Below are 14,347 nucleotides of genomic sequence, written 5' to 3' on the forward strand. Positions count from 1 at the left end.
TGGCGGCGGGCCAACGGCGAGGCGGTTCCTGGTCCGCGGGGCGCCGGGGCGGCTGTGAGCGCCTGGCCTGGGCCGGCAGGGGGCGACGTGGCCCGAAGTGGGGGTAACAGACATCTAGGCACGGAGGCTCTTCATCGGTTCGCCAGTAGAAGCTTCTCCTCAACTCCTTTTTGCTCGAATATGGTGGCTTGCTTGCGAGCCCTACATTGCTTACAAGTACAAAGATACAGCACTGCCATTAGGCCCGTGGTTCAGGGGAGAATGTGGTAGATTTGGAGATTGAAAAACTTATAACGTGGACATAACATGTCAAGAATACTGTGTGTTATGTTGTTATGTTTGCTTTTTTAATTATCTTTCTAGAAATGGAATTTCCTTCTTCTTTCACTAGTACTGAAAGAGCGTTTGTTCACCGGCTCTGTCAGTCCCTTGGACTGATATCTAAAAGCAAAGGGTAAGTTGGAGTCTTGATTATTATTTTCTTATTGCAAGTGTATGGGATTTCATGTCTGGTGTTAAAATGACCTCTGTTTCTGGCATATCCTGCACTGTTGCAAGGAATAGTACTAGAGGCAATGGGCACACACTGAAATGCAGGAGGTTCCCTCTGAACATCAGGAAACACTTTTTCCTTGTGAAAGTGACTGAGCACTGGCACACGTTGCCCAGAGTGGTGGATTCTCTCTCCTTAGAGATACTCAAAAGCTGTCTGGACATAGTTCTGTGCAACTGGCTCTTTATGGCTCTGCTTGAGCAGAGGTTTGGACTACATGACCTCCAGAGGTACTTGCCAATCCCAATGGTTCTGTGGTTTTAAGTTGCTGAGATACGCACTACCAAAGACTGGGAGCAGTCATGTGAAGCATTGCAGTTTGCTTTTCCAATTCTGCCAACTTTTCCCTGCACATGCACACTCAAGTACTGTTCCAGCTTCAGTATTTTTGCTATTCTGAAATGTTATCTTGCATTGACAAGGAACTGAACCCAAGCCAACAACTTAGAAAGCATCCGTGTTGGGGTGGGTTGACCCTGGCTGACTGCCAGGTGTCCTGATGCTTGGTCTGTCACTCGCTTTCCTCAACAGGACATGGGGAGAAAATAGCATGGGGTCTCTCCCACAGGCTGAAGTTCCTTCAGGATAAACCTGCTCTACTGAGGTCTCTTCTGTGGGCTTCATGGGATTCTCTCCTCCAGCACCATGAGCAGTTCCTCCCCCTCCTTCTTCACTGATCTTAGTGTCTGCAGGGCTGTGTCTCTAGCATTTTTTTTTCACTCCTTTGTCACAGCTGCTCTGCAGCATTTTTTCCCTTTCTTAAAATACGTTATTACAGTTTCCACCACTGTGGCTGTGGGACTCAACTATGCCCTGCAGTGGGTCTGTTGGAGACAGCTGTGTCTGGTATGGGGCAGCCCCAGCCTCTCCTCACTGCTGGCACTTGGGTACCTGCAATCTGTACACATTCACCACTACGCCACCCCTACCTGGGGCAGGGCACTGGTGGTGCCCTGTAGTGTGACCTTGTGTTCTTATTCTGAGAAGTCATTTTCTAAGTGTTGGTATGTTGTTGTAGCCCAGGCACAAGATAGTTAAGTTTCAAGCATATTTACAGCAGTTCTTTGCATTTCAGTGTCAGTAGTTCAGTCTGAGAACAGATGGAGTGTTAATTGTTTTAGCTCTAATTCTACATTGTAAATATTTGATAATGAACATCCTGGGAATCTGATTTTTTCTACTGGATTTCATTAAGGCTTGGAGTATCAATAGAAGTCTGCTTCTTTGTCTGTTATGTCTGTTTGTTGATTTTTAACCTCTAAATCTCTTTAATTAGTCCATAAATCAGTTTTGTGTGATACCTCTCAGTATTGATTGACAGAGTGATTGATGGAGCTGTATGTCTTTTGGGAAGCAAATGCAGTGATAGACCTCTAACAGAAGGGTAGCAAAACAGAAGGGTAGCAAAACAGTGTTATATTGTGGAGGCATAATTCTAAGGTTGTGCTGGGCATAGTCATCCAAAGACTGCAGTTTCTGTGCTGCACTCCCTCGTATGAATAGAGGGTGGTTTTGATGGTGCATATTGTGGATGCTTCTGTTATTTTGGTGTGCCTCATGTAACACAGGACATTATTTGGAAGTTTCTAGTTATGACAATCTATTTGAAAATAATGTGACAGCCATCTTGAAAGAATTATGATTGTTACATACAGTTAAATAGGTTACTTATTTCTAAAACACTTTTTTTTTTTTTCCCCCCCTACCAGAAAAGGAGCAAATCGATACCTGACTGTAAGGAAGAAGAATGGATCAGAACTAACACATGCAGTAATGACTTTTTGCTTGGCTCCCAGTACAAAACGTGCCATTCAGAGTTTAATTTGGGCTTTTCCTGTCACAAATAAGGAACGAACAGAACTTCTGCCAAAGACAGAGCGAGGAAATGCATGTGCTATTGAACCTGGTATATTCAGTATGTCTTCTGGTATTGAGTTAAGCAACACTGCTTAAAAAACCCCAAACAACCCACAACCCAGGCAGAAACCAAACCCCTTTCTTCTCTGTCTCCTCCCCATCCCAACTGACACCCTTCCCCACACAGACCCATTAGTTTTCTTGGCTTTTAATTGCTCATGTAGGGTCTTTTAAAAGTGGTGTCGTGAGAAACTTAGGCAGTCATGTCTCCCTTGACGAAGTTACTTCTGAGTCTTTGAGTCAGTTCAAGTCAAATTTATTTGGAAGTACATTTCTGAAATGTGAGTTCCTACGAGTTCTGTGAGGTGAGACTGAAGAGAGAAGTGTTACCATGACTGCTGTATGAGAAAATGAGGCTGGCTGTTCAGAAATGTACAGAAATTCATGTTCTTGGTAAATTAAGTTTATTTTTTGTTTTGTCGTCTTCTAAAATAGATTTGTTCCCTAACAGACTATTATCTAGACCTTGATTTCTAGAATATGAAAGCACTGACTGGAAGACAAACTTGTGATACGTTGTGGGGTTTTTTTAAACAGTGCTTTTAACAAGATTATTGCTTTAGCAGTCAAGAGTGTAAGAGTTGTGTTTCTGTATGTAAAGCTGGGTGTAGTGCAGAGAAAACACTTGTACTGGTATGCCTTGTTTCACAGGATATTTTTGATTTATGATGGTTTATGCTCTAAGTGCTTCCTTTGTTAGGGTTTTTTTCAGTTGTTTTGGTTGTTATTAACAACCTATTAAAGGATTGTTTAATGAACAGAGGGTTCATGTTTTAAGTGCTTCTTTTATTAGTTTTCTTTTTCAGTTGTTTCAGTAGTTTAATAGGATTCTTTAATGAACAGAGGGAAACTATAAGTACTGAAAAGCGATTCCATAGGAATGTAAGGCATAAACTAATGAATAGTGTAAAATTTATCTTTCTTCTCCAGACTCTTTTTTTTTTTTTTGGCTCTTTTAACTTGTTAGCCTGTGTCTGTCTTGGTAAGAAAGTGCTTGTAATTTAATATATTAATCTGTTAATCATATTAAATATGTGTAACTGAATTCACAGCAAGCTTTCCATTACTCTGGAAAAGAATTATTAAGGAATTGTAGAGTAGCTTTTATAATACTGAATTTGAAGTAGTCTTTTCTGAAGATGTGCAGGTTCTTTGGCTACTTATTAATTGCGTTCTGATACATCAGACTGTTCTGTGTGCATCCAGTGGTCTAGATACAGTATGATTTAAGACAGATCTTACAGACTAGAGTATTAGGTTGTGCAAGACTGACTGAAAGTAGGTCATAAAAGGCCAGGGAGGATGTGAAAGAAGGCATGTGGATCACAGTAATCTCAGCAGAAACACTTCTCAGTTTGAAATAGTTTAAAGGTTTAACTATACAGTGAATATATCTAAGCAAGCTGTGGAGGTATGAATGTGTAAGCATGATAACAAAGGCCAAGAGAGTATGCTAGGCTTGTTTTCTTGGTTTCTATTTATTTTTTTTGCTCTTCATGACCTTTTTGACCTCGCAATGCACTGGGATAGTCTGTCTTTGTTCAAATTGTCTATGAAAGTAATAACTCCTTTGAACAATAATTATTTCAAGCACAATAACAGGGTGAGTTACTATGAATATGTCTTTTAAATGTGTGATGGGTTTGTCACTATCTATAGGGATATATGTAGAGTCAGGAACAATCATTTTTATATACAATTTTAAAGCAATGTTTTAATGACCTTTTGTATTGATCTAAATTGCTAACTTCTCTTCACAGATAACAGAGACGTGAACAAGACAAGTGGACGACTTAACTGTGGTGTTCCCCAGGTTCCAGTGAAAAGAGGGGAATCAGAGTTTGATTCCTTCAGGCAGTCACTACCAGTTTTTGAAAAACGGGATGAAATTATTAAAATAATAAAGGAAAATAAAGTTGTTTTAATTGTAGGAGAGACTGGATCAGGAAAAACTACTCAAGTATGTTTCTTTAATGAAATCAAAAACTAACAGTATTTGTATGAAACTGATGCCAATTTTGTAATATTTATGTAAGAAGGGATTTCTTTATGCCAGTTTTAAGGCTTTTGTTTTCCTATTGTAGTCTTGTGTTCTAATTCACTTTCTTGAATTTGAAATACTAAGCCAGCAGATACTTAGTAAAAGTGTAAATGATTCTGCACATTTTTCTGGTACATACCGTTTTTCCCTCAGTATAAAATATTGCTATGATTTTATATAGCCCTTTTCCTTTTAAAGCTAGTTCTGTTCTTAGTATCTAGAGTAGAATATTGTTGTGTTAAAAAGAAAGATTGCCTACAGGTATTTTTTTAATAGATTTCTCTGAAGCAGGGGAGAGAAGCTTCAGCTTTTTTTCTGGAAACAGATTAACCTTAAAATCAGAAATTTATTTTTCCTGCCTTTCTGCCCCTTCAAATAAGTTTGCAATGATAATGCTTTTGCAACCTGTGTAATAATGAGACGCAATTAAATTGTTTCACCATGGTAAAAAAGCTGTGACTTCATTAAACTAAAAAGTGTGTTAAAACAATTTTTTTACAGATCCCTCAGTTCCTTCTTGATGACTGTTATGAAAATGGAATTCCCTGTCGTGTATTTTGCACTCAGCCAAGACGTTTGGCAGCTATTGCTGTGGCTGAAAGAGTGGCAGCAGAAAGAAGAGAAAAGATTGGCCAAACAGTTGGTTATCAGATCCGATTAGAAAGCAGGTACTAATGTTATTTCTTAAAGTTAATTGATCTTGTGTTGCTATCTTTATCTTGTGTACATTTAAACTACAGTATATTTGGCATACAGCCTAGTAAAAGCTCAGTATGTAAAGTACAGGTAGGATATGTTATTTCAGGTAATGGTACATTTAAGAGTGAAAAGGACAGTTTTCCTCCTGCATTTTGCAGTTACATGTGGTAAGTTGTCTTACATAAAAGTGAATTGCAGGTGCTTTATCTTGATTTCTCTTTGGGGGTGTGTTTGGAACTTACAGATCAAGCCTACGCTTTCCTGTCCTGTTTTTGTTGTTTTTTTACATTGCTTATATGTATGAAAATATCACACAGCAAATGAAAACAAATTGAACAACAAAGACAAATTAAAGAATTTGAATATGTGTACAAGAGCTGAGAAAGAGAGCTAGTAAAGATGAATTGCAAATAAGGTGGATGATTAATGTGTGAAGGTATTACACTGGTTGAAGAACAACAAAGGTATCAAAATGGAAGAATTACTGGAAGCAGTGCAAAAAATCCTGCTTAAAAAGAATTAACGGATTCACTCAGAGGAAGAACAAAAGGGAGAGACGGTACTATTTCCAACTTGGCAAAAAAAAAATGTGCAGTGGAGGTGTCTTGTGTAACACAAGTCTAATTTTTAAGCTTTATTAACTATTAGACAGCAGTGATGATTTCTAGAAGGCTGTTGAAGAAGGGAGAAGAGTACAGATAGATATAGTAGAGCATTTCCATCCTGGATGTGTTCTTGAATTTAATACATAGGAGAATTTTTGAAAGGAGGGATTAATTCCAAACTTGGAAAGAAATATGCGTATGATAACTAGTCAGCTCATGTCTTCCAGAAAAGATACAGAGTAGGGAAACATTACTCACCTGTCCTTATCTTGACCCACAAGCCTTTCATGGTATCTTCTCTCCCCTGTCCATCTGAGGAAGGACAGTGATGGAGTGGTTTGGTGGCACCTGGCATCCAGCCAGGGTCAGCCTACCACATACGGGCAAATACAAAGACTATATACAGGCATATGCTGAAGAATTGGAACCTGAAGAATTGGAACCCTGCATTCCAGGAGGAGATAGTCAGTGACCTGCTGCATCACATGGACATACACAAGTGTGTGGGACCGGAAGGGATACACCCAAGGGTGCTGAAGGAGTGGGATTTACCAGCAGTCCTGGCTGACCAGGGAGGTCCTGACTGATTGGAAGTTGTCCAATGTGATGCTCATATAGAAGAAGGGCTGGAAAGATGATCTAGGAAATTACAGGTCTGTCAGCTTGACTTTGGTGCCTGGGAAGCTGATGGAGTAGCTCATCCTGAGTACCATCATACAACACATGGGGGACAGTCAGGCCCAGTCAGCATGGGTTTATGAAAGGCAGGTCCTGCTTGACAAACCTGATCTCCTTCTACAACAGGGTGACCTGCTTATGGGATGAGGGAAAGGCTGTGGGTGTTGTCTACCTTGACTTTAGTGAGGCTTTTGACACCATTTCCCACAGTATTCTGGTGAAACTGACTGCTCACACCTTGGAGGGGCACATGCTTTGGTGGGTAAAAAACTGTCTGGATGGCCGGGCCCAAAGAGCAGTGGTGAACGGAGTTAAATCCAGTTCGTGGCCGGTCACGAGTGGTGTCCCCCAGGGCTCGTTTTTGGGGCCACTCCTGTTTAACATCTTTATTGATGATCTAGACGAGGGGATCGAGTGCACCCTCAGTCAGTTTGCAGATGACCCCAAGTTGGATGGGAGTGTTAATCTGCTCGAGGGTAGGGAGGCTCTGCAGAGAGACCTGGACAGGCTGGAGCCATGGGCTGAGGCCAACTGGAGGAGTTTCCATAAGGCCAGATGCCGGGGGCTGCCCTTGGGCCACAACAACCCCCAGCAGCGCTACAGGCTTGAGGAGGAGTGGCTGGAGAGCTGCCAGTCAGAGAGGGACCTGGGGGTGTTGATTGACAGCCGGCTGAACAGGAGCCAGCAGTGTGCCCAGGGGGCCAAGAAGGCCAATGGCATCCTGGCTTGTGTCAGCAATAGCATGGCCAGCAGGGACAGGGAAGGGATCTGACCCCTGTACTCGGCACTGCTGAGGCCGCCCCTCGATTCCTGTGTTCAGTTTTGGGCCCCTCACTACAAAAAGGACATTGAATGACTTGAGCGTGTCCAGAGAAGGGCAACGAAGCTGGTGCAGGGTCTGGAGCACAGGTCGTACCTGGAGGTGTTTAGTCTGGAGAAGAGGAGGCTGAGGGGAGATCTCATTGCCCTCTACAGCTCCCTGAGAGGAGGTTGCAGAGAGCTGGAGATGAGTCTCTTTAACCAAGTAACAAGCAATAGGACAAGAGGGAATGGCCTCAGGTTGCACCAGGGAAGGTTTAGACTGGATATTAGGCAGCATTTCTTTCCAGAAGGGGTTGTTAGGTGTTGGAATGGGCTGCCCAGGGCGGTGGTGGAGTCCCCATCCCTGGAGTTGTTTAAGAGTTGGGTTGACATAGCGCTGAGGGATATGGTGTAGTTGGGAACTGTCAGTGTTAGGTTAATGGTTGGACTAGATGGTCTTCAAGGTCTTTTCCAACCTAGATGATTCTGTGATTCTGTTTTTCCAAAGCAATCCACACTGAATTTTCCATTAAATTAAACAACAAGGAGAGGTTCTCAAGGTTCAGTTTCTCTTGCTTATTTATATAAATTTGAATTTCACTTTGTTAATTAGTTTTCTTGTCTGAATTTTTGAAGCATAAGCATTAAGATTCCTTAGGAACTCTCTGAGGATAGGCATAGCTTAAAAACAAACAGCATGCATGAATTCCTTGGTATGGAAAAGGTAATTCCACTTCTGGTGAGCAGCTGTTCAATTCTTTAATTTTCAGTAAGTAGTGGAAAACTAGAAGTTTTTAAATGGTGCAGAAAACTGAAATATCTTTATGAACTATTCAATAGGGTTTCTCCAAAGACACTATTAACATTTTGCACTAATGGCATACTACTTCGCACGCTAATGGCAGGAGACAGCAGTCTATCAACTGTGACACATATTATTGTGGTAAGAATCCTGTTTTATTTCATGTGATGTGGAGCAGTGTGTGTTGCTTGTTAATTGGAAGATGAGATCCTAGTTTTCTTTATTAGTTTTCTGAGCATTTAAGAAGGTTTTTTTTTTTGGTTAGAATTTGAATTAACGTTAAAGGCTTACTGGGTCTTTATTGTAGCGTGTACCTTCTTTGTTTTTATGTAATAGTGTCTTATTTTAGGTTCATGCCAGTAATTCATTTTGGAATCATGATGCAGTTGTGGACAACAGAGCTCTAAATTTTTCTGTACCTCCTCTGTCAGAAAGCAGATGAGATTTAGGGAGGTTTATATAGATATGATTCAGTGTGTGTCAGAATTTCTTGTGCAGTTGAGATGAGCATGCATACAACCAATGTGATCAAGCAATGCTCATTTATTAAAGGATATTCAGTAACTTGTAGACTACCATAAAGTACACATGCAGATACTTGATTGCCAATAGGCTAAAGCTACTTGTCCACGTGCCATTTTGCCCCCTATGATTGGTCCCGGTGTGGTGTCCGTGTGCCGTTCTCCTGCTGGACAAACATCTTGTTTTCAACAGTCAGGCTTCCTTATCTTTTTGCTATGCATGCAGTTTCTTAGCCCCTTGGCTTTGCAGGTGTTCTTCACAACAGCTACAGCCTGTTGTTACAGTGAGGCCACCCTGTCTGGATCGCTCATAATATGTCCGTTGTTTTAAAGTCGTTCTTCCACATTTCTTGTATCATGTTCTTGTTTGAGCAGTACCAGGTTTGCAGTCCATTTGTTTGCCCAAATGTTTTCAAGTTGAGTAGTCTCATTTTCAGCAAATGTGAGTTCATTTTTCATTATGTGAATATTCCTATTGTGGAGTTTTATAAGTCAGTGGAAACAGAATGTTTACTGAAAGATTAAGTTCTCCACTGCTGAAGACAGAAAAACTCGTAATGATTTTAGGTGCCTGCCTGTTTATCAAAATGAAAAAAAAAGTGTGTGAATGAGTTTTACATTTTTGACTTCATCCTCAAAATGTTATATTTGGGTCCCTGCTACATAAGTTCATAATATAAACACACCAACAAAGATGGATAATCAGACATGGGCCTTAACTGATGATTACCTTTGTGCATGACTTAATGAATCTAAGCAATCTAACCTTTTTCTGATTATGTGATATCATACATTTTGTTACATGTTCATTGGTATGAAGTGATAATTTCTTAAATTAAGATTTCTAGGATTTGTGGTTTGTGTCATTAATGTGAAAATGAGATTCAAATATAAGAATAAGAAAAGTTTCAGAAGTTCACTTTAACCTCTGAAATCTAGATATATGTGGTTTGTGCATTACCAGTGCAGTCTGCTCTGGTATCTTTATAAAACTTCTGGAAATATTTTTTGACTTTTGGATGTTTTTTTTTAAAAAAAATCCTTAAAGTAGACTTATATATTTTAATGTGTCTGTTATGTACCAGCAAATTATATATTTTAGTTCTTAAAGTTCATATTTGTGAAAAAATTATGATCTTGGTTCTGTGATGCTTATATATGTTGTGGTTTTTTTTTCCTTTTGTTACAGGATGAAGTACATGAGAGGGATAGGTTCAGTGACTTCTTGTTAATAAAACTGAGAGATGTGTTGCAAAACCAGACTAATTTAAAACTAATTATTTCTAGTGCTGCTCTAGATGCCCACCTCTTCATTAGGTATTTTCGAAGTTGCCCAGTAATACACAGTAAGTATTTATGTCAACTCTTAAATCTGAGTATACCTGACCAAGGACTTCGAGATCTTATTAAACTGTAGTGAACTGTACTGAGTAAGGGAACACGATAAATACACTGAGAGTTACAGCAATGCCTATTCTTTGTTTGTTCATTTTGGTTGTTTCTGCACCTACTTGGGAGTGAAGTGTTTTTATCACAGGAAGTTTCATAAGTGCAGGCATGTCCTCACTCCCTGCATGTTCAATTTATGAAGCAGGAAAAGGTTCTTAAGATGCTGATCATCATAGTGTTACAGACACTAAGGATCTACAAGAGTGTGATATGCATTAATTCATTACAGTAGATTCTAGTTCTTCTGGCCTCACAAATATTGCTACTGGTTACTGTGTTGAACAGACAACTGCACCTGGTCACTTCAGAAATACAGTCCTGGGCAAATTGGGGTTTTGTGTTTTAATCACATGATTCTTTATTTTAAAGGAAATTATTAGCTGTTAGTCTGTGTAAACATTGAGAAAAGACATGGTAGTTTATGTTCATTTATGTTCAGACTCAGTAATCTGCAGTTAAATTACATTTAAATGCAAAAAAACCTTACCATTGTTATTTTAAGTTCATCTGATGTTTAGAGTGAAACAGATTTGTGGGAGATATGGTTTTTGGCTTTTGTTTCTTTCTCTCTCCCTTGGCTTGCAGGTTTTCTGCATGGCTGACCTCTGGCATCCTGCAGTGCTCTTCCTTTTTCCACAATTATTTCTTAAGTATAACATATTTTGTTTTTTTGGATGAAGGAAAGGCTGTGGATGTTGTCTACCTTGACTTCAGTCAGGCATTTGACACCATTTCCCACAGCATTTTCTTGGCAAAACTGACTGCTCACAGCTTGGATGGGCACACCAGTGAAATGTAAAGGTAAAAAACTGGATGGATGGCCAGGCTTGAAGAGCTGTGGTCAATGGAATTAAATCCAGTTGGTGGCTGGTCATGAGTGGTGTCCCCCAGGGCTCGTTTTTGGGGCCACTCCTGTTTAACATCTTTATTGATGATCTAGACGAGGGGATCGAGTGCACCCTCAGTCAGTTTGCAGATGACCCCGAGTTGGGTGGGAGTGTTGATCTGCTCGAGGGTAGGGAGGCTCTGCAGAGAGACCTGGACAGGCTGGAGCCATGGGCTGAGGCCAACTGGAGGAGTTTCCATAAGGCTAAATGCCGGGGGCTGCCCTTGGGCCACAACAACCCCCAGCAGCGCTACAGGCTTGGGGAGGAGTGGCTGGAGAGCTGCCAGTCAGAGAGGGACCTGGGGGTGTTGATTGACAGCCGGCTGAACAACAGGCAGCAGTGTGCCCAGGTGGCCAAGAAGGCCAGTGGTATTCTGGCTTGTATCAGAAATAGTGTGGCCAGAAGGGACAGGGAAGTGATCATAGCCCTGTACTCACAGAATCATTCAGGTTGGAAAAGACCCTTGGGATCATTGAGTCCAACCAGCAGCCCTACTCTACAAAGTACTCCCTTACACCTTATCCCCCAACATCTCATCTAAACACACCCAGGGATGGTGACTCCACCACCTCCCTGGGCAGCCTATTCCACTCTCTGACCACTCTTGCTGTGAAAAATTTTTTCCTCATGTCCAGTCTGAACCTCCCCTGTTGCAGTTTAAAGCCATTCCCCCTTGTTCTGTCACTTCTGTCACTTCACACCTGTGAGAAGAGACCAGCACCAACCTCTCTACGATGTCCTTTCAGGGAGTTGTGGAGAGTGATGAGGTCTCCCCTCAGCCTTCTCTTCCTCAAACTAAACAGTCCCAGCTCCTTCAGTCGCTCCTCATAGGATTTATTCTTCAGGCCCCTCACCAGCTTTGTTGCCCTCCTCTGCACTCGCTCCAGCACCCCGATATCTCTCTCGTATTGAGGTGCCCAAAACTGGACAGAATACTCCAGGTGTGGCCTCACCAGTGCAGAGTACAGGGGGACTATCACCTCCCTACTTCTGCTGGTCACAGTTATTTCTGACACAAGCCAGAATGCCGTTGGCTTTCTTGGCCACCTGGGCACACTGCTGGCTCGTGTTCAGCTGCTTGTCAGTTCAAACCCCCAGATCATTCTCTCCCAGACAGCTCTCCAGCCACACCTGCCCAAGCCTGTAGCCATGCAGGGGGTTGTTGTGGCCCAAGTGCAGGACCTGGTACTCGGCCTTGTTGAAGCTCATCCTGTTGACATTGGCCCACGGATCCAATCTATCCAAGTCTCTCTGTAGAGCCTCCCTGTCCTCATGCAGATCGACACTCCCACTTACCTTGGTGTCATCTGCGAACTTACTGATGATACACTCTAAGTCCTTATTAAGATCATCAGTAAAGATGTTGAACAGAAACGGTCCCAATACCGAGCCTTGAGGAACACCACTTGTGACCAGCCCCCAGCTGGATTTAGCTCCATTGACCACCACTCTCTGGGACCATCCATCTAGTCAGTGCTTGACCCAGCAGACCGTTTGCTCATCCAGGCCATGGGCAGCCAGTTTTTCTATGAGAAATCTATGGGGAACAGCATTGAATGCTTTTTTGAAAATCCAGGTAGACAATATCCACAGCTTTTCCCTCATCTAATAGTCAGATGATTTTGTCATAGAAGGAAACCAGGTTCATCAGGCAGGACCTGCATTTCATAAATCCATGCTTACTAGGCCTGATCCACTGGTTGTCCATTATATGACTTCTAATGGTACTCAAGATGACCTGCTCCATGACCTTCCCTCGCGCCGAGGTCAGACTGACAGGTCTGTAGTTTTCTGGATCGTAGTTTCTGCCTCTGTTTTGAATGGGTGTCACATTTGCCACACTGCAGTCTGGTGGGACCTCCCCAGTTAGCCATGACTTCAGGTAAATCATGGACAGCGGCTTGGCGAGCACATCTGCCAACTCTCTCAGCACCCTTGGGTGTAACCATCCGGTCCCACAGACTTGTGTGCATCTAGGTGGTGTAGCAGGTCTCTGACCACCTCCTCTTCAACTGTGCTGACCTCATTCTGCTTCCCCTCCCCATCTCCCAGCTCATGAGGCTGGGTGTGCAGGGAACAGCCAGTTCCACTGCTACAGACTGAGGAAAAGTAGGTGTTGAGCACCTCAGCCTTTTCCTCATCCTTAGTTATCATGTTTCCCTCTGCATCCAATAAAGGAGGGAGATTTTCCCTAATCCTTCTTTTGTTGTTAATAAATTTATAGAAACATTTTTTACTATCTTTTTCAACGGTAGCCAAGTTGACCTCTAGCTGTGCTTTGCTCTCCTGATGTTCTCCCTGCATAACTTCACTATATAGTCTTCTTGAGAGACCTGCCCCCTCTTCCAAAGGCAGTAGATTCTCCTTTTGTTCTTGAGATCCAGCCAAAGGTCCCTATTTAGCCAGGCCAGTCTCGTTCCCTACCTGCTTGTTTTCCAGCACCCGGGAACAGCCTGCTTTTGTGCCTTTCAGACTTCTCTCTTGAAGTATGTCCAGCCTTCCTGGACTCCCATTTCCTTCAGGGCAGCATCCCAAGTGATTCTGTCAATCAGTCTTTTGAACAGGTCAAAGTTTGCCCTCTGGAAGTCTAAGGTGGCAGTTTTACTACCCCCTCTCTTTTTTTCTCCAAGGATTGAAAACTCAATCACCTCACTATCACTGCACCCTAGACAGCCTCCAACCTTTACCTCCCCTCCAAGCTCTTCCATGTTCACAAGAAGCAGCTCCAGGAGGGCTCCTTCCCTGGTCGGCATACTCACCAGCTGTGTGACGTAGTTATCCTTCACACACTCCGGGAACCTCCTGGACTCTTCCCTCTCTGCTGTGCTGTGATCCCAGCAGATACCCAGGAGGTTAAAGTCCCCCACAAGAACAACAGCAAGTGACCGTGGGATTTCTCTCAGCTGTTTATAGAAAGCTTCCTCCACCTCACTGCTTTGGTTGGGGGGGTCTATAGCAGACTCCCACAGCAAGATCTGCTTTATTGGCCCTTAACCCAAACACTCTCAACCCTATCATCACTGTACTTGATTTCCGAGCTGTCATAGCATTCTCTAACATACAGGTCCGCTCTACTGACTGTCATTCCCTGTCTGTCCCTCCTGAAGAGCTTGTAGCCATCGATTGTATCACTCCAGTCTTATGAGGCATCCCACCACGCATCCCACCACGTTTCTGTGATAGCTACTGTGTCATAGTTCTCTCATGTTGCATCATGGCCTCAAGCTCCCTCTGGTTGTTGCTTACACTGCGTGCAATGGTATAGATGCATGTGAGATGAATGAATCCATCACCTTTTTGTGAGTGTGGGCCCCCTGTCCTACCAGACCCTTCTCAGGTGCTTTCATGGTTTCTAAATATCTATCCCTTCTCTCAAATGGAATGGCAGAGGGAG

General features: G+C 42.5%; 1 protein-coding gene across 2 annotated transcripts in view; it reads left to right on the forward strand.

The window, feature by feature from the left end:
* Positions 1–365: 365 nt before the first annotated feature.
* YTHDC2 (YTH domain containing 2) overlaps positions 366–14,347 on the forward strand; it is a 40,905-nt gene continuing 26,923 nt past the window's right edge. The window contains exons 1-6 of one of the 2 annotated variants that reach the window (XM_026865349.1): positions 366–454; positions 2,263–2,459; positions 4,231–4,430; positions 5,013–5,179; positions 8,135–8,237; positions 9,807–9,963. In XM_026865349.1, coding sequence (XP_026721150.1) covers positions 366–454; positions 2,263–2,459; positions 4,231–4,430; positions 5,013–5,179; positions 8,135–8,237; positions 9,807–9,963 — 913 coding nt within the window. The remainder of the gene's footprint in view (positions 455–2,262; positions 2,460–4,230; positions 4,431–5,012; positions 5,180–8,134; positions 8,238–9,806; positions 9,964–14,347) is intronic. The other variant, XM_026865350.1, reaches the window with a different exon arrangement.

The sequence above is a fragment of the Athene cunicularia genome, assembly GCF_003259725.1.
Source record: "Athene cunicularia isolate RWA chromosome Z unlocalized genomic scaffold, athCun1 chrZ_part1, whole genome shotgun sequence".
NCBI lineage: Eukaryota > Metazoa > Chordata > Aves > Strigiformes > Strigidae > Athene > Athene cunicularia.